Raw genomic sequence first — 20,491 nt, forward strand, 5'->3', positions numbered from 1 at the left:
GGTTTTATTTAAATTTTACAGAAACCTGATTGGAGTTAAATGTGTAATTATAAGTCCAGTAACAATTTCTACAAAAACGCACATATAATGTCAGAATTCCTTAAAAGCAACTAATACCGTATTTTTTGTTTTGCATAAAACATGCATTAATTATCAACTGCCACATGTTGGCCAAAATCAGTCTCTGTAAGAAGAGACAGTCCAATAGGATCAGTAAGAAAACTAGTGTGAACAAGAGGTAAAAAAGGAGGCTTCCCGGTACTGTAGGGAGCGGTGCCTTCCCTAGAACCAGCCCTTCAGAACGGGGGGTTTGTACTGTTGTGCTGCGAGTAACATGGCCTCCGAGGCTTGGTCCTGACCTGTCATAGGACAGGAGTTCCTGGTAGTTAAATCAGACGTTTGGGTAGATAGAAACCGTCAGTGCAATTTTGCAGAAAGGGTTCAACATCTCCTCAGACCCGGCGCCCCCAGGTCACAGAGCCCTCTCCGCGAGGCCAGCTGAGGGCACTCAAACTTCCCCAGCTCCACGTCACGCTTCCCAAGACCTGGAACTAGGAGGCTGAATGCCCAAGACATGACTTAACACTTCCCGGGGGCCTGGATGCTGTAGGACAAGCTCATCTTGCTTAGGGATTGGCCGGTACCCTCCCCATGGCTGTGGGGCACAAAAGGACATCCAGAGTCACACGTGGCCCCAAAGCCCCCTCTGCACATGCCTCAGTGTCACCCAATGTCGGGAAAGGCCCTGTTCCTTGAAGGCTCTCCACTTTGGGTGACAAAAGGTGCTCCCACCCGGCCTGAGTGGCTGAGTGTCACACCAACCGCAAGGATTTGCCCTTAATGCAGGTTCTGCACAATCCTCCGTGAGGACCCTCAAAAGGTCACAGTCACTAGGGAGCCAGCTGGGGACGTGAGCGTCGCTACACAAACCTCATCACGTGCGCAGCTGAACCTGCCCCAGTCTGGCTCTTCCGAAGCAGGGCACGTCCTGCCCTACTCACCACCGGTGAGCTAAGTCTTTTCTTCAGCACAGATTCAAAGGGAAAAGCAATAATTTATTGGGGTTCTAGTAACATTTCCAAAACAGAACGATATCAAAATAGGTCCATTTTTAATATAAGCTCATGAATATCCCTGATAATGTACAGAAATCCAGAGGACTTCTTAACCTCCCAGGTTTCACAGGGGTGACGCGGTCGTGTCGAGGCAGCAAAGGGCCCTGCGGCACTGGCAGGTTTTCTCTCGGAAGCCCCGTGAGCACTAGGGGCCTCCACGTCTGACGTCCTGGTGCCAGGAGGCTCGGAAAGGACAATGTCACTATAAACTAAGCCATGGAATCTGTGACAAAGATCTGCTTCCTCAACCCTGTCACCAGTCCCTCTCCCTGCACTGACAGCCAGCAGGCCAGAAAGCCATCAGTCTGGGTGATGGCCCTGGAGGCTGGGCCCAGAGGGGCCTAAGCCAGGAGCACACCTCAGAGAGCGGAGCGGCCGGAGGAGAGCAGGCTCCGGGAAGCCTTGACCAAGGCACCACGACTGGAGGGGTGAAGGGACCCACAGAGGGCCTGGCCGACGGCAGAGCCTCTGTGACACCTACGGCGCAGGTCCTGGGCGGCAACAGCCCCGCAGCGCTCGGGCGTTCAGGAACAAACCCTCAGGGAAGAAACCAACTTGCTTTCTCATAACCAAATCAAACTGGGCCTACTGGGGTCGGGGGCTGAAGTCTGTGGAATGAGGTGCACTAGCTGAGGCAGGAAGAGGAACGCTGGTTGTGAAATCAGCTCAGACATGGCGGCCACTGCCGCGCGGGAGGCCGGAGGAGGACAGCCGGGAGCCGCGGGAATGTGCCTCTTTTATTCCGGGAACAGCGAGGGCAGGGCCGCCGGCCCGAGGAGGTGCCACTGCACCCTAGCTGCAGTAATACTGCATGCCGTCCACTCTTCTTCTCTTCTTTGACTGAAACTCTTCAAAGAACTGCTGAATGTCCTCTCTCTTGACAACCTGTTGAAGAAAAGCAAAGATCAGGAAAGGGAACTCCATTACGGAGAGCAGTGCCGTCCTGACGGTCAGCGTGGCCCCCAACTCACGATGGGGTGCCGTCCTGCAGCCCTCGCAGGCCGGAAACATCGCACAGGCTAACCTCCTACACGCCGGCTCAGCACACAGCACACAGCACGCAGCAGGGGCGCTGACGGCGAGCTGCAGCCGCTGCACCCCAGCAAGGCGACAGGATCGGACGGCGCAGTGCTACCCTGGCGAAGATCACGATTCAAATCCACAGTGCGGTGCCCACCTGGACGCACAGTGCTGTCTGTATTTAGAGTGGAACTGAGACGCTATCTGTGTATAGGAGGTGCAGATCACAACTCACAGAGGCTGACCTGCTCGGAGGCGACAGGCAGCACAGCAGAATGGCCCGAAGCTCAGGTTCCCTGTACGACCTGGGATAAAAGCAGCACCTGTGTCCCAGGGACACACAGCCCAGCCCCGCCAGGCCGCCCCAGACCCCTGCTCACTCAGAGCACCTGTGCCCCAGGGACACACAGCCCAGCCCCGCCAGGCCGCCCCAGACCCCTGCTCACTCAGAGCACCTGTGCCCCAGGGACACACAGCCCAGCCCCGCCAGGCCGCCCCAGACCCCTGCTCACTCAGAGCACCTGTGCCCCAGGGACACACAGCCCAGCCCCGCCAGGCCGCCCCAGACCCCTGCTCACTCAGAGCACCTGTGCCCCAGGGACACACAGCCCAGCCCCGCCAGGCCGCCCCAGACCCCCACCTGTGCCCCAGGGACACACAGCCCAGCCCCGCCAGGCCGCCCCAGACCCCTGCTCACTCAGAGCACCTGTGCCCCAGGGACACACAGCCCAGCCCCGCCAGGCCGCCCCAGACCCCGCCCACTCCACAGCACCTGTGTCCCAGGGACACACAGCCCAGCCCCACCAGGCCACCCCAGACCCCTACTCACTCAGCAGCACCTGTGCCCCAGGGACACACAGCCCAGCCCCCACCAGGCCGGCCCAGACCCCTGCTCACTCAGAGCACCTGTGTCCCAGGGACACACAGCCCAGCCCCCACCAGGCCGCCCCAGATCCCTGCTCACTCAGAGCACCTGTGCCCCAGGGACACACAGCCCAGCCCCCACCAGGCCGGCCCACTCAGCAGCACCGCTGTCTCTCTGCATTGCCCTTCAGCTCTGCACAAGCACCCATGGGAAACAGAGTCTGTTGGCGCTCAGATCTCTGCTTTCTTTCTTTTTATTTATTTATTTATTTATTTATTTATTTTTTTGACAGAGTGGATAGTGAGAGAGAGAGAGACAGAGAGAAAGGTCTTCCTTTTTGCCGTTGGTTCACCCTCCAATGGCCGCTGCGGCCGGCGCATCGTGCTGATCCGAAGCCAGGAGCCAGGCACTTCTCCTGGTCTCCCATGCGGGTACAGGGCCCGAGGACTTGGGCCATCCTCCACTGCACTCCCAGACCATAGCAGAGAGCTGGCCTGGAAAAGGGGCAACCGGGATAGACTCCGGCGCCCCAACCGGGACTAGAACCCGGTGTGCCGGCGCCGCAAGGCAGAGGATTAGCCTGTTAAGCCACAGCGCCAGCCTTATTTATTTATTTGAAAGTCAGAGTTACACAGAGAAGGAGAGGCAGAGAGAGAGAGAGAGATCTGCCATCTGCTGGTTCACTCCCCAGTTGGCTGCAATGGCCAGAGCTGTGCTGATCCGAAGCCAGGAGCTTCCTCCAGTCTTCCCAAACGGGTGCAGGGGCTCAAGGACTTGGGCCATCCTCCACTGCTTTCCCAGGCCATAGGAGAGAGCTGGATCGGAAGTGGAGCAGCTGCGACTTAAACCAGCGCCCATGTGGGATTGCAGGCGACGGCTTTACCTGTGACGCCACAACGCCGGCCCCAGGAGCACTACGTTTAGTAAATTTATTTCATGCAATAAAAATGAGAAATCTACCCTCTAGTTATCAGAAAAAGTATTTAGAGCATTGTACTAAGGTGTTTATGATATCAGTAAAATAAAACATTGCCATATCAGGGCACCAGTTCAAGTCCTAGCTGCCCCACTTCCAATCCAGTTCCCTGCTAATGTGCTTAGGAAAGCAGCAGAGGATGGCCCAAGAGTTTGGGCCCTTGGCACACACATGAGAGACCTAGATGGAGTTCCAGACTCCTGGCTTTAGCTCAGCCCAGCCCCAGCTGTTGTGGCCATTTGGGAGTGAACCAGCAGGTGGAAGGTATCTCTCTGTCTCTGTAACTGTCTTTCAAATAAATAAACCTTTAAAGAAGAAAACAAGCAAGCAAACAGGAAGGAAAGAAAGAAAAAAGAAAAGAAAGGCCGGCACCGTGGCTCAACAGGCTAATCCTCCGCCTTGCGGCGCCGGCACACCGGGTTCTAGTCCCGGTTGGGGCACCGATCCTGTCCCGGTTGCCCCTCTTCCAGGCCAGCTCTCTGCTGTGGCCAGGGAGTGCAGTGGAGGATGGCCCAAGTGTTTGGGCTCTGCACCCCATGGGAGACCAGGAGAAGCACCTGGCTCCTGCCATCGGAACAGCGCGGTGCGCCGGCCGCAGCGCGCTACCGCGGCGGCCATTGGAGGGTGAACCAACGGCAAAAGGAAGACCTTTCTCTCTGTCTCTCTCTCACTGTCCACTCTGCCTGTCAAAAATAAAAAAATAAAAAAAAAAAAAAGAAGGCAGGGGTAGGCATTTGGCACTACAGTTTAGATTCCTGGGTCCTCCATTTTTTTTTTTTCCAATATTTATTTATTTATTTGAAAGGCAGAGGCAGAGAGAGAGGTCTTCCATCCACTGGTTCACTCCCCAGATGGCTGCAATGGTCGAAGCTGTGAAGATCGGAAGCCAGGAGCCAAGAGCTTCATCTGAGTCTCCCATGCAGGTGCAGGGGCCAAGGCCTTGGGCCATCTTCCACTGCTTTCCCGGGCCATAGCAAAAGCTGGATTGGAAGTGGAGCAGCCGGGACTTGAACCGGCGCCCATATGGGATGCTGGCACTGCAGGCACCGGCTTTACCTGCTACGCCACAGCACCAGCCCAGGGCCCTCCACCTCTGATCCAGCTTTCTGCCAATGCACACCCTGGGAGGCAGCAGGTGACGGCTCCAGTGCTTGGATCCCTGCCACCCGTGTGGGAGCGCTGGATTGAATTCCAGGCTCCTAGCTGTGGTCTAGCTTCGCCTAGATGCTGTGGGCATTTGAGGAGGGAACCAGCAGATGGAAGATCTGTCTTTCAAATAAAATGAAAATAAGGAAATAAAAATTAAAAAAAAAAAAAAAGACAAAGGGAAAATGTGGATTAAAAAGTAAACTGGGAGAGTCCAGGAATCTCTGTTCACCCCCAAGAGTGAGTCTAGGGTGACCTGGTCAAAGCTATGTAACAGCCATCCCAAGAGACAGGTTTGGTAATGCACTTTCTACTACGAAGTTACCATGTGGGTATTGGTAGGAAGGAAAGGAGGCGGGGCATAGAGAAAGAGGGAAAGAGAAAAAGAATGAACGCACATGGGCAGAGGGGAAGGAGGGGAAGAAAACAGAGCTGCAAATACTTCATGTCTTTCTCTCCCCTCCCCAGGGATGCGAGCTGCTAACACAGTCAAATGCAAGGCTAACCTGCAGCAACTTTGACAGACAGCAGCCGACACCTCCGTGTCACAAGTTCCAAGGGGAGAAGCGCTGCTCAGCCGGCCAGGGGCTGCAGCCCGAACAGATCCAGGACAGCCCCCACGTTCCAGGACTGCAGCTCAGCGTCCCGGGGCTCTGGCATGTACACTCGGAAGTGCCAGTAAATACAGGATCTGGGGGTTCCATGACGCAGCACCTGTCCCTGCCCTGGACTACAAACAGCCATGGGAAGCCAAGAGAAGCAAATAGACGTCTCTGGCAAGATCACTGCGGAGAAGAAACGAGAGCACAAAAAATGGACGTGCAGTTTTTGGTTTCTAGAGGTCCTCACCTCAACCGGTCACACTCAACATGGAGAGCTGAAATGCTAATGAGTAAAACTTGAGTTCAATAATAAATCATTTTATTAGTTTGACCAAGAAAATTCAGTTTCTCTGGATTTTTTTTTAATAGTCAGACATCAAAAAAAAGGTAGTCCATCCTCTGAGAACATCGAGGACCTATTACCTTTATCTCCTGTGGACAAAGACAAGCGAAGTGGGTAAGTGTCAGAAGCAACTGGAGGCTTCTGTGTGTTCGTCCTGGAAATCTAGCAGTGACGTCATGGAGTGAGCACTTAGAAAGTCATCATGTCAGATAAAGTGCTCTCGTCAGGAAGGCTCACAAAGACTGGTCTGGTGACCAACAAAGGGCCAGAGGCGGAAGATAAGCATGAAGACGGACTGTATCTGACTGGTTTCTGGTAGTGGTTTCAGTAGGTGTGACAAGATTGATAAAGAGCACCATGACCACAAAATGCATTAAGAGCACCACGTTCAAGAGCGTGGCTCAGACACCACTTGGAACACCTCACGCCCACAACAGTGCAGAGATTAAAAGACCAAGGTCCCCCTCACAGCCGGGAACAGTCTCAGCAAGAAAGCAGCATTAGTGCCCATTAGCCTGAGGACAGCCCCCGTGACACAAGCAGGAATTACAGTGTCAGAACTGGGAAGCAGTGCTCACAGTGATAGGGAAGAACATTCTAGAAAGTGAGAAAGCATTTAGGAGATGGCTCTTTGAACCTCTGACTTTATCATCTGTTTTGCAGAAAGACAAGGCCAGGACCCTGTCCAGAAATCCAGGGAACTGCAAGTTCACCCAACACTTGTGAGGAAGAAGGAAGGACCTAGAGTGGGCCGCAGAGCCTCTTCCCACACAGCCGTCCTCGGGCACTCCTTTAGGGTCCAGCTTGTTCTGTATTCTGATCACAGCGCAGTGACAGAGAGCAGAAGAAATCTCGACATGCCTAAATCTCATTACACAGGCTCAGGAGGACAGAGGGAGAAGAGATAAGGGAAGTTCCCAGTTAGCAGCTGCTGGCAAAACTGACAAAAGGGGCCCGCGCTGTGGTGTAATGGGTAAAGCCACGGCCTGCAGTGCCGGCATCTCATATGGGTACCAGTTCGAGTCCTGGCTGCTCCATTTCCAATCCAGCTCTCTGCTATAGCCTGGGAAAGCAGTGGAATGGCCCAAGCCCTTGGGTCCCTGCACCCATGTGGGAGACCCAGAAGAAGCTCCTGGTGGTTCCTGGCTTTAGATCGGCCCAACTGCGGCCATTGCAGCCATTTGGGGAGAGAACCAGCAGATGAAGATTCTCTTTTTTTTCTCTCTGCCTCTGCCTCTCTGTAACTGTGCCTTTCAAATAAATAAGGAAATCTTACAAATAAATAAACTGACAAAACAGTTTATGTTGAAACCCTGACTTCAATCCCAGGGACTGTTCACATACAGACTTCCTGGACTGCTAATGAACCGCAACCAACCAAACAGCAGCAAGTGCTTCTGCTAATGTACTGCCCTCCCATCCCACTCTCTACGGGCAGGCAGTGCAGGCTCCCCTTCCTGAGTTCACGAAACCCCCTCTCGGCTCTGCTCCTGCAGAGGTTTCCAATGCCACCCAGCCCTGCTGCTGGTGGCTGCAGCAGCTGGTCTCAGGACAACATCTGTAATGACTCAATAGACCCTTTTAGTTCAGATCCCTGAGCCTCAAGATTTGGTCTAACAGACAGAACATTTACTGTTTACAAGGACAGCCTTAGAGAAATGTTGAATTTTGTTTTGTATCTGCCTTTGGAAGACAGAAAATATTCTAGAGAAACATTCTTCCACAAACATACTTTGAATAATAAAGACTGGGAAGTACTTGTAAATTTATCTAGAAGCCTATATTAAAACAAAATAAAATAAACATTTATTTAAAACTTACAGAGTTGACAGACATTTTAGAGTCAGCCTTAAAAATACAGAGTCTCAGGCTGGCACTGCGGCACAGTGGATAAAGCCACCATCTGTGGCACCAGCATCCCATACGGGCCATGGTTTGAGTCCCAGCTGCTCCACTTCTGATCCAGCTCCCTGCTAATGTGCCTGGGAAAGCAGCAGAATGTGGCCCAAGTACGTGGGCCCCTGCACCCACATGGGAGACCAGGAAGAAGTTCCTGGCTCATTGCTTCAGATTGGCCCAGATCCAGCCATTGTGGCCATTTGGGGAGTGAGCCAGTGGGAGATCTTTCTTTTGTCTCTTTCTCTCTCTTTCTCTCTCTCTCTCTCTCTCTGTAACTCTGCCTTTCAAATAAATAAATCCTTAAAAAAAAAAAAAAAAAAAAAAAAAAAGGAAAAAGAATACAGATTCTCTTACCAGAAATTTTTTAGCCCACAAAGATAAAGTTCTTCTACTCTAAACTACAGAACTCAGAATCTCACAAAATGGGTCTGGTTTGCATTTTCCCCAACACAACCCGAAGATCACTGCTTCAGTTCGGGACCAGCAGAATCAGCATCGTTGACTTCTCTCAAGCTACAACTGCTGGCTCTGCACCTGGGTGACGACGCTCCTCCCTCACTCTTCCTGTTCTAGCTGGGCTTGGTAAAGATGCCCAGTGGGACCCTTCACGTTTCACCCCTCTTACTGATTGTCCTTCTGCCAAAGCTGCTATCAACAGTTTCTGCAGTATTCTCAAATACCGTATTTAAGTTGCAAAATCCATTAAAATAAAATTTATTCAAAATTTATAGGGTTATGATTAAATTTTCTAACTCGGGTGGGCACTCAGTTAAGAGGCCCATGTCACATACCAGAGTGTCAGTTCAACAGCAGCTCCAGCTCCTCACTACACTTTCTACTAATGCAGACTCTGGGAGGCAGCAGCGATGGTTCCAGTAACCAGATTCCTGCCACCCCCATGGAAGACCTGGACTGAGTTCTTAGCTCTGTGCTTTGGCCTCAGCCCAACCCTGCTGTCTTGGAATCTGGTTGTGAGCAAGCACATGGGAGCGTTTGCTCACTCTCTTGCTCCTTCTCTCTGTCCATTTGTCTATTTCAAATAAATATAAAAATAATTTAAGGAGACAGCATTGTGGCACAGTAGGTTAAACTGCTGCTTGGGACACCCATATCCCACATCATATCCCAGAGTGAAGTGCCTGATTCAAGGCCTCGCTGCTCTGCTTCTGAACCAACTTCCTACTGAGGCATCAGGGTAGACAGCAGATGATGGCCCCGGTGCTGGAGCCCCTGCTACACATGGAGAGGCCCAGATGGTGTTCTTGGATCCTGGCTTCGGCCTGGCCCAGTGGATGGAAAACACCTCTGTGTAGGTGTGTGTACTGCTCGTCCTTTAAAGTAGATGGAAATAACAAACATTTTTTAAAAACTTAATAAATAAAATTCTTTAGCTCAACATACCGTGCCTTCATCAGCAAATCGCTTGAGATAGTCTTTAAGTTCAGTCTTCAAGTCATTGTATTCTAAATCAAAGCCACAAAAGTATTTAAGAATTTAAAAATTCAGATAAGCCATTTGTTTTTAAAGACAAAATATTTCTTTGCCATAGACATTTAAATTAACAGCTTAAGCCACCTGCATAGAAACTTGGTCCTAATTTCTCCCAGATGCTCTAGACGGCCTTCAATTTGATACCTGGGACCCTTCTTCTTTAAACAGACAGAAAACAGAGCAATCCTCATTCCCATGAAGATCAGCTAAGAATTTTTTATAGGTTTCCTATTTCTCTGGAATTCTAGTACTTGAAAGACCTTGGACCCATCAAACATTATATATTACAAATACTGACTTAACAGTGTGTCAGGTAAGGCATCCTGAATGCTACAGAACTTTTAGGTGCAGCCTCCACCCTCAAAAATATTTGTCTAATATCAGAAGGAAATTAATCAAATTACCAATAAATGCAATGATCAGTGCCATCAAAGGGACATGAAGGTGGTGGCAACTGAGTGGAAACTGCCTGGGGAAAAGTCACTGACCTAAGTTCGACCTGCCAGGAAGGGAACGTGAAAGCCTGCGTTCCAGGGTCTGGGTATGTCTGCCCCTCTGGCGGCTCCCTGTGAACCACTGCAGCAACCTCACGCACTGTCAGAGACGCCACGCCTTACTCCATGAAGACTACCTCGGGGGGCGGGAAATCCGCTGCCATGCTGTATTCCCACACCTACCCCAAATCAAAACACACATGTTGTGGTTTCTCAAGCATGGAACTGACTCAGTGAGAACAGCGGACAAATACTCAAGAACACAACACTGAAATCAAGCAAGTGTAGTGGAGACCAATTAGCACCATTCCTTAGACTTTTTTTCACACAGTAAAGGAAACCATGAATGTTCACACACAACCAGCACTTACCACAGATAAGCTCCACTTGCTGGACTCTGTTCATGCTGCTCAGGGTGTCCATCAGAGGGTCGCGCCGATCGGCTGCCTGGTCACTCTTGCCTTTGTTTTCATAAGCCAGCACTGTGTCGTGTTCATCTGTCAGGAACAGGACGTCTAGCTCTCCATACATTTTCTATAACACATAACGCCAGTTTTCTCATTAGGAGTGCACATCATTCTCAAAAAATCAACTTCATGAGAATAACTAAAAATGCATTGAGTTTGTAAAAACTAACACCTAGGAAAATCTAAGCACAGAGTCCTTGCAGGATTCATTCTGGATGCTCCAATCTCCTTTAGAAATAGCCTGACTTCCTAATTGACACTCTGTGGTCTCTAAGAGCTGATGTACTGTAAGTATCAAGCAACGTATACTTCCAAGCAACTCTATGACACAAAAAAGATAAGACTTACCATTTTCCACAAAAATTAAGGCAGATTTTTAAAAATTACATAATTCGTAATTGTTTCCAGGAGCATTCAAACTCTAAGTACTATTCCATAAATTTGCTTAATATGAATATTTTGAAAGTCCCTCACACTCCTCCACCAACCCCACAAACACACTGTCCAGGTGTTCTCTCTTTGAACTGCCACTGGACTTCGTGGCTACTCACCATACACTCTTGGCAGGTACACAGTTTGCTGCGCCAGTTCGGGGGCCAATAGGTGGCAGTGTCTTTCTTCACAAACTGCTTGGTTTTAAGTGCCTCAAGCTTGCAGCCGGACCGTGGTTCTGTGTTGAGGCTTTGATTCTTAGGTGCTGTCTGAAATAAAATTGAGTTTTGAAATACATTTTTATGACTATCATAGTTTTCAGCTTAGATTTTGTAAAGGGCTTTCTTTAGGCAAAAGACAATTTAAATCTACAGCTGTGGAGCTTAACAGAATTAATTTTGCTGATGTTTTCCTTTGAGGGCCTGTATTTTATTACCTGAAGATCCGATGCAGAACTAGAACTGGCACAAGGTTCACTATTCTGCTCTGCTTTAACGTCCGTGGCGACATCCTTTCTACGATCAGGAAGATCTTCTTTGAGGGCACTGTCTTGATGAGCTCCATTTTCAGGTTTGATAACTTCCTGGTCACCTGTTCCATCAACATTCAGCACCAACCCATCATCCTCAGTAGATACTTTGGTTACTGTGGGTTCAATGGAAAACAAACACACATATATATCCACAGATCTTATCAGGCAATCAAATTCCTTATCCTGACTTAAAAATATTTCAGAATCTAGAAAGAGAGAAATTTAACCTTAATCTCTGGAATAATTTGAAAGGAAATATCAACACCTTTTTAGATTATGCTTGCCTAATCCAAGAATTCAAATAATTGATCAGTCCATTTAAAAATATCAATCACTATGTAAGCATTTATACATAAAGGAGAAAATAAGATAATATTACAGAGAACTCAAGAAACAAGAGGCAGTAGGAGGAGATAATGGCTACAAATATAGGTAAAAGAATCATTTTGAAAAAAAAAATAATAATAACCAGCTTTTCTTTATGAGAGAGGTAGACCTAAAAGGATGGGTGTAGAAACAGAAATACTGGGGCCGGTGCCGCAGTGTAGCGGGTAAAGCCGCCGTCTGTGGTGCCGGCAACCCATATGGGCACCAGTACTAGTCCTGGCTGCTCCTCTTCCGATCCAGCTCCCTGCTATGGCCTGGGAAAGCAGTAGAATATGGCCCAAGTCCTTAGGCCCCTGCAGCCACATGGGAGACCTGGGGGAACCTCCTGGCTCCTGGCTTCAGATTGGCACAGCTCCGGGCGTTGCAGCCAGTTGGAGAGTGAACCAGTGGATGGAAGACCTCTTGCTCTCTCTGCCTCTCCTTCTTTCTTTGTGTAGCTCTTTCAAATAAGTAAATATACTTGGGTCCCTGACACTGACTTGGGAGACCATGATGGAGTTCCTGGCTTATGGCTTCAGCCTGGCCTAGACCAGAAAATAGACTGATGAGACCCTGACCCTGGACTCCCGCCCCCCGGAACGAGGAGCTGCAAATTTCCATTATTGGCCACTTGTGGACTGTGTTGTCTATGGTTTTTTATTACAGCGCCCTAAAGGGACTAAGACATCACCCATCCCCAACCAATAGCATGTTTTATATTTCATAACAATTTATTTTACATCTATCATCTTTCAAAATCCAGCTCAAACACTGCTGTCTGCACCTTCTCTATTTCTGGTGTCAACCATACCTGTACCATGCCACTTAGACACAGATTCGTTCCTGTTAGGCTCCCAACCACTCCACAAACACATTGTAGAGAAGGATCATATCCTTTACTGTTTTCTATACCTGAGTCCAAATGAAAATAGTTGCAAAAAATTCTGGCTTAAACATACAAATTTCACAAGCACAACACCTACCTGCCAACTGTGCAGCATAAGCCCACAAGAAAGAACAACGTTCCATACAAGCCTGGCACACCATCTCTTGGAAATCTCCACTCTCAGGGGGAACGGCACCAAGATGCTAAGAATACAAAGCACCAAATATTTTTTCCAAGTTGTACCAAATGCCCATGATTTTATAAACAAATATTACAGTTGTATACTGATCATATCTTTATTTTTGAAAGAATAACTATAATATTAAAAATAACAATTCAAAGGGAAAAGACTCTATCTTTCTGTGAAGACAACAGGTGTCAAAGGTGAAAGTTCTTACCCTGCCGTGGAACCAGTCTTCACAGACCACACATTGGATCATCTCATCTGGAATCTAACACAGAAAGGCAGCGTGTTCGTTAAGGACCACATTGCATTCTGGGACAGAAGTGAATCAGGCACACAGCAGAACAGATATCAGATAATGTCCTTCCAGTTCTGTGAGACCCCTGCGCATGTAATAATAGGCACAGAGGACAAAGGAATCCTCCCTACACCAACTGGTATCACAAAGGGTTACAATGAGACAGCACTTTGCAAGCAGTTATCAAAGCTCTTTCGCAGCAGATACCTAATATCTGATTTTCAGAAAACCTTAGAGATAAGTAGGGTATTTCTATTTTATGTAACACTGCCTTGTTGTTCTTCCTATTTTTTAAAGGAAAATATGCCCACCACACACACATATTTTAAAATACTGTTTTATTGTTTTCTCTGCTTTTGTCAATTTATTCAACATCTTATATTTTGTCTTTTTACAGCACTTTTGGAAGTAACACTTGAAGCACCAGCATTGAGGTGTACCAGATTAAGCCACCCCTTGCAACACTGGTATCCTGGATCATAATGTTGGTTTGAGCCCTGGCTGCTCCACTCCCAATCCAATTTCCTGCTAATGTCCCTGGGAAAGCAGCAGAAAATGGCCCAAGTGCTTGGGTCCCTGCCATCCAAGTGGGAAGTCAGTTGGAACTCCCAGCTCCTGGCTTCAGCCTCGCCCAGTCCTGGAGGTGTGGCCATTTGGGGAATGAACTAGCAGATGAAAGGTCTCTTTCTGTTCATCCCCCTCTCTCTGCCATTCTACCCTTCAAATAAATAAATCTTAAAAAAAAAAAAAAAGGAAAACTTTACCCTATCATTTAAAATATCCAGTTTTAAAGTTTTATTTTTATTAACTCAAAAAGATATCTTCAATTTGTCCCTCTATGCCACTTGGTTTAATAATTATAGTTGCAAGACAATTAGGAAGCAAGGAAGAAAACATAGTTAATTTCTCGCAATATAAAAAGCCTCTTTCAGCTGGCGCCGTGGCTCACTGGGCTAATCCTCCACCTTGCGGCGCCGGCACACCGGGTTCTAGTCCCGGTCGGGGCGCCAGATTCTGTCCCAGTTGCCTCTCTTCCAGGCCAGCTCTCTGCTGTGGCCAGGGAGTGCAGTGGAGGATGGCCCAAGTGCTTGGGCCCTGCACCCCATGGGAAACCAGGAGAAGCACCTGGCTCCTGCCATCGGATCAGCGCGGTGCGCTGGCTGCAGCGCGCCAGCCGCGGCAGCCATTGGAGGGTGAACCAACGGCAAAAAGGAAGACCTTTCTCTCTGTCTCTCTCTCTCACTGTCCACTCTGCCTGTCAAAAAAAAAAAAAAAAAGCCTCTTTCTAATAAGTAAATAGACAAACCCAATCCAATCAAAACATAGACTGATGATATGAAAGAGCAATTTAGAGAGAAGGTTACTACAAACATCCAAAAAACTCTTGAAAAGATGCACAATCTCACTCATGATCAGGAAAAGGAAGTTTTTTTTTCATTTATCAGAATGGCAAAGTTTTAAAGGACTGGTAATAAGTACAGTTAACTGGAGTATTGGGGAAAAAAATCAATACTGTTGGTGGCTGAATCCTTTTGGCAGACAGTCTCAATTTTAAAAACAGATGTCCTATGAGCACCAGCAGGCATACTACCTAAATACTTGCAGGGGAGCGTTCAGTACATTAATGCAGAAGGGTGTTCACGGAGGTGAAAAATCAATCAGACAACACTATTTTGCTATAGACCAAGAGCTAGGTTAGCTAACTTACGGCATGTCCAGTGACAGGATATTCTGCCAACAATGAAAACAAAGTAGATATTATTGCTACGGAAGGAAGCCTATGATATATTGATTGAGAAAAGCCAATTGCAGAAGTGAATACATGGAATTTTCACTTTTGTTAAAAAAGGAAACCATGGGACCAGCACTGTGGTATAGTGGGCTAAGCCTCCACCTGTGGTGCCAGCATCCCATATGAGCGCTGGTTCAAATTCCAGCTGCTTCACTTCCGATCCAGCTCTCTGCTGTGACCTGGGAAAGCAGTGAAAGATGGCCCAAGTGCTTGGACCCTTGCACACAGGTGGGTGACCAGGAAGAAGCTCCTGCCTCCTGGCTTCAGATCAGCTCTGGCCATTGTAGCCATTTGGGGAGTGAACCAGCGGATGGAAGACTCTCTCTCTCTGCCTCTGCCTCTCTATAACTCTGCCTTTTAAATAAATAAATCTTAAAAAAAAAAAAAAAAAAAAAGCCTACACATTGAAATAAATATACATTCATTCAATCACTTTTAAGTGCACAGAAAAAGACCTAAAAAAATATACACCAAAAAGTGTTAACAATGGTTATGCCTGGGAGTTAAGAGGTGCAGGACCAAGTAATCCATTCTAAATTTTGTATCTTCTTCGAATTGAAATTGTTAAAAGGATCCACTTTGTACGCTCCATTTTTTTCCTTCCAAAAAGGCAAACAGTTGAAGGTCTGTTAGAAAGTATCTGGGGGATGGAGTGGGCAGGCAGGAACGTTGCAGAGAAGAGGCATTTTGGTCCTGGGAAAGCTCACTCCAATATTTCATTTTTATGATCCAAGAAATGATAGTTGAGCCCTGTACCAGTTATAGATCCAACCCATATTCCTGGGAGATACACCTGGAATCCCCCCACATTCCCAAAACTCCTCCTGAAATGCTGCAGAGGATCAGAGGTGCCAAGAGGCTGAGAAGTCAAAGCTAAGGTAACAGGTCCAGGTTTTAATTTCCAATTCTCTTACCTCATCTTCAGGGTCAGGATAAGGTCTCTTACAAATGCAGTATAGTCCAAAAAAGTTGTCATTGTACTTATTGCCAGAATTTACCTTTGCTTTGTCCTAAAAGATAATATTAATTTCAACATACAACATTTTAAATTTTGAACTACAGCTTCATGTACCATCAAATTTACATATTCAACAAATTGCTGCATGAAATTTATCTCATAAGGTGGTTCTTCAACTTTCAAAGTATAAAGAGAAAAAAGTCACTTCTACTAAAAGGATACTTTTTCCAGAACTCAAGGAAAAAAATTAAACTCTCTTTTTGCACCTTTTTCTGTACCAACTGTGGCAAACTCAATACAGAATTAAATAAAGCGGAGGTAAGAGTTAATTATGAACATTAATTTTTCAATCTACATGAACTATCATTCGCCTAGAATTTCTACGTTCTTCTTTATGCCCAGCTGTGATAGCCAAGGCCCCTAGCTTACTAGGAGGCTTAAAAGAGGCAAAGAAATTGTCCAAAACTAGCATCAAAGGAGGGGAAAAGCATGACAGTTTCAGCAGTGATGACTGAACAACGTAGCATTCTTGGTAATCATAACTTCTATTAGCCAAAAAACATTTTAAAAGTTCTTTGTGCATCTAGCCCACATTCATTATTACAAAGTTTTATTTGTTCAGGTTTTTAAGGTCAGATCCTTTGTTTTAAAAGCATCACACACACACACACACACACACACAGATTGAGCACACAAAGGCACAGAGGGTCTTTGGCACAGTGAGGATGGCACTTGGAAAGCCTGCATCCCATACTGGAGTGCCTGGGTTAGAATTTCAGCTCAACCTTCAATTCCAGCTTCCTGCTAATGAACACCCTTGACAGTGGTGATGCCTCAAGTACTGGATTCTATCACCCACATGGGAGGAGACCTAGTTTGAGTTCCAGTCTCCTGGCTTTGGCATGGCCCAGCACCAGCTGTTGCCAGCCTTAGGAGAGTGAACCAGCAGTTGGAATATTGCTGCCTGTGTATGTCTCCCTCCTGCCTTTCAAATAAAAATGTATAAATAACCTAAAAGTCTCAGAGCACAAGTACAATTAACTCAGAAAGATCTGACTCAATTTAAAAAACATTTTCCCTCAAAACTTTTCATGTTAATGACAATCTATATTACAGACTCTGAACATGCTGTGTAGTTTTCCCAACAAAATAAGAAATGAAAAATACTTTTGCAAGGAATAAACAGGAAAAACTCCCCTTCTGGAAAATATTTGGCAATTATAAACATCAACTTCTTTAAATGCCTTTATAGTTCCAATGCTTAACTTACAGGAAATAATTTGCATTCCAAATTTTTAAACTTGCTGTTTCCACAATCACAACGAAAATTTCTGAAAAAAAGAGGACACTATTTTATTTTTGTTTTAAATCTAATGAAGTACTCTTTAAACTCAAATCATAGCCTCTTTTATTTACAATTCACTTCTAGAATCTAAAAAGGGGCTTTGCTGTTCATGTATTCAATTTGGAATTTCTCCAAGAATAAAACAATATAGAATTTCAGAACTCTGTAAAATATGCATAAAGACAAACACCTTTATCACACACATACACAAAACAATGGCAGAGAATGATGAGCGGTTTAAGTATGTACTATAATTGTATTTTAAACGGGCCTATGGAAAAATTATGTTTATGTTTTATTACATGAACAATTATATTAAATTTCACTAATACACAACACTTTTGGATGAAAACACAAGATTAAGAAAAAAAGTACACTTGGAAAAGAATCTAAACATTTAGAAAGCATTCAGGAACAATCTCTATTTACCTTTTTGTGTACAACTCAAATAGTTTATGACTTCCGTGACATTCATAACTGCAAGCTAGGCAAATTCCTGCTGGTTCTTCTCCCTCTGGGGTGCAGGTACTACAAGCATATAGTGCTTGTCTCTTTACTGAGCCCTGACAGCACCAAAATAAAAAGGAAAAAATGAATTAATGACAGAGCATAGTCACTTAATACCTACACTAGGTTCTGAAACAGAATGAAAATACCTGTGGGTAAGATATTCCTTTAAAAACCACAGTGACAGCTGAGAAAGTTTATACAACGGAGTTCCAAAACACTGTTGTGTATTTCATATCTATATTAGTACTTGTATTCATCCAATTTTTTCTTAAAGTCAGAGGAAGTATAAATTTGTCAATCACCTGTCAATAGTTTGTTCTGCTTAATCATTTTAACATATGAAAATGTCAGAGAAAGTCATATCATACTTTCAATTTTGGAAAATGATTGTAATTACACCAAAGAGAAAAATCAATGCATGCAAAGACCCTTTGATTATTAGGAAATGCAGGTTGAAATATTTAGAGATGTAGGGTCATGATGTCTGCAATCTATTTTCAAATGGTCCAAAAAGAAAGCAAAGAGTATTTCATAGTAAAGAGATGGGCCAGCATTGTGGGTAAGCCTCTGCCTGCTCCCATATCTGATTTGAGACCCAGTTGCTGCACTTCTGATCCAGCTCCTTGCTAATGCACCTGGGAAAACAGTGAAAGATGGCCACAGGGTTCCCACTCACATGGGAGACCCGGAAGAAACCCTGGGCTCCAGGTTTTGGCGTGGCCCAGCCCAAGCAGTTGCTGACATTCGTGGAGTGAACCAGTGGATAGAAGGTCTCTCTCTCTCTCATCCTCTCCGTAACTCTTTCAAATTAAAAAAAAAAAAAACAAAGCAACAACAACAACAAAAAAACTTAAAAAAAGGAGAGAAATAAAACAAGTGTGACAAAAGTGAATCCAGGGAGTGGGTACTGGGGCATAGCAAGTTAAGCCACCACTTCAAAGCCGCCTGCATCTCCTCCCAGAGTGAGTCCTGGGTGCTCTGCTCTGATCCAGCTCCCTGCTAACGGGCCTGGAGAAGCCCTGGAGGATGGCCCGCGTGCCTGCATCCCTGCCACCCACATGGAAGACACAAAGCTCTGGCCTCTTGGCTTCAGGGCCGCCTAGTAGCGGCTGTTGCAGTCACTTAGGGAGTGAACGAACAGATGAAAGATGTCTCTCCGGTCTCTCAAATCTTTTATTTAAAAAAAAAGTTTCAAAATAAAAAGCTGGAGGAAAAACAACGAATCCCGTGGCGTCTCCGTGAGATTACCCTCCTCTCAGAGGCGGGCGGGCGGCCCCTCAATTCAGAATCGTCCTCTGTGGAGCTGGGTGTGGGGACATGCCTGCGGTCACCTTCTTCAGGCTGCACACAGGAGTCGTGCAAATCCCCTTATGTTTTACTATAAGGAACAGATGAATTTCTGTTTTATGAAGCTAACTTTATTTCACAAACAGCTGACCTAAAGACTTAGGATTTATTTTTCCTAAGTAATTTTAGCGATGGGCAAAGGTTTAAATACGAGCCAGCATCCGGGACTATCTCTGGATGCCAGGTTGGCCACGGTCAGCTCGGTCCGGTCAGCCATGACAAGGGGTTTTATGAGCTCGGTCCCCACCACGGAACGACTGCCAGGCTCTGCTCTCAGCGCCCGGCGCCCACTCCAGCCCCTGCCGGGTCACCCTCCTCCCACCTTGTCCGTTCCCTCCCTACCCTCCCTTCTCCGTGCCCGCGCCTAGACGTCCGGAACGAGTCCAGCACGCACGACTTCACGCCCGCTGCGGTCCAGGCCAGGCCAGGCAGGTCCTCTTCCCCGCTCCCCTCCCAGCCCCCGGCCGGGACCACCCGCCGTCCCGGTTCCGGCCTTTTCCCGGCGTGGGGCCCAACGCCGACAGCCGCGGCGAGCCCACCCCGGAGCCAGGGCGGCCTCCTTGGACGGCCCTGCTCCACGCTCCCGGGAGGGGTCCGAGTCAAGGAAACCAGCCGAGGTGCGAGGGCAGGGCACCCGCTTCGGGGCCGGAGCCCGCGAATCCGGAGGAGCCCGACGTGGCCCCGGGGAGAGGGAGGCCCCTGCGGGACGCGGGCTGCGGAGGGACGGGAGCTGGGCCTGGGAGCGGGCGGCCGCCCCGGGGGAGACGGCAGAGCAGGCAGACGCGGGAGAGTCGGGCCGGGTCGGGGGGCTCCGGCGGGGCCCGAGGGCGGAGGCCTGGGTCGGGGGGCTCCGGCGGGGCCCGAGGGCGCAGGCCCGGGTCGGGGGGCTCCGGCGGGGCCCGAGGGCGGAGGCCCGGGTCGGGAGGTTCCGGCGGGGCCCGAGGGCGGAGGCCCGGGTCGGGGGGCTCCGGCGGGGCCCGAGGGCGCAGGCCCGGGTCGGGGGGCTCCGGCGGGGCCCGAGGGCGCAGGCCCGGGTCGGGGGGCTCCGGCGGGGCCCGAGGGCGCAGGCCCGGGTCGGGGGGCTCCGGCGGGGCCCGAGGGCGCAGGCCCGGGTCGGGGGGCTCCGGCGGGGCCCGAGGGCGCAGGCCCGGGTCGGGGGACTCCGGCGGGGCCCGAGGGCGCAGGCCCGGGTCGCGCGCCCACCTGCCAGTAGGAGCACTTCTCCGAGTCGCTGCCGCCCAGGACGGCGCACGCCTCGTTCTCCAACTCCTCGTCCTCCTCGAGTACGTCGACCAACGACACCACGGGCTCCAGCTCCGACTGCCGCCCGGCGGACTCCTCAGCTCCGGCCATCCTCAACTGTCACCCGGACCGCAGCTCAGTCCCGGCGGAGGCGGGAAAAGCGGCCGCGAGGGGCGTAGCC

General features: G+C 48.4%; 1 protein-coding gene across 1 annotated transcript; it reads right to left on the bottom strand.

Moving 5' to 3' along the window:
• On the bottom strand, positions 1–20,473 carry UBR7 (ubiquitin protein ligase E3 component n-recognin 7). Its single transcript, XM_062181249.1, has 11 exons — positions 20,272–20,473; positions 17,641–17,774; positions 17,137–17,197; positions 15,823–15,918; positions 13,033–13,086; positions 12,732–12,837; positions 11,287–11,495; positions 10,970–11,119; positions 10,323–10,485; positions 9,368–9,429; positions 1–2,000 (listed from the first exon to the last, which is right to left on the bottom strand). The coding sequence occupies exons 1-11, from the start codon at positions 20,419–20,421 to the stop codon at positions 1,908–1,910; spliced, it is 1,278 nt and encodes a 425-aa protein (XP_062037233.1). The 5' UTR covers positions 20,422–20,473; the 3' UTR covers positions 1–1,907.
• Between the last annotated feature and the right edge of the window lie 18 nt (positions 20,474–20,491).

Source organism: Lepus europaeus, chromosome 22 (assembly GCF_033115175.1).
Source record: "Lepus europaeus isolate LE1 chromosome 22, mLepTim1.pri, whole genome shotgun sequence".
NCBI classification, from domain to species: Eukaryota; Metazoa; Chordata; class Mammalia; order Lagomorpha; family Leporidae; genus Lepus; species Lepus europaeus.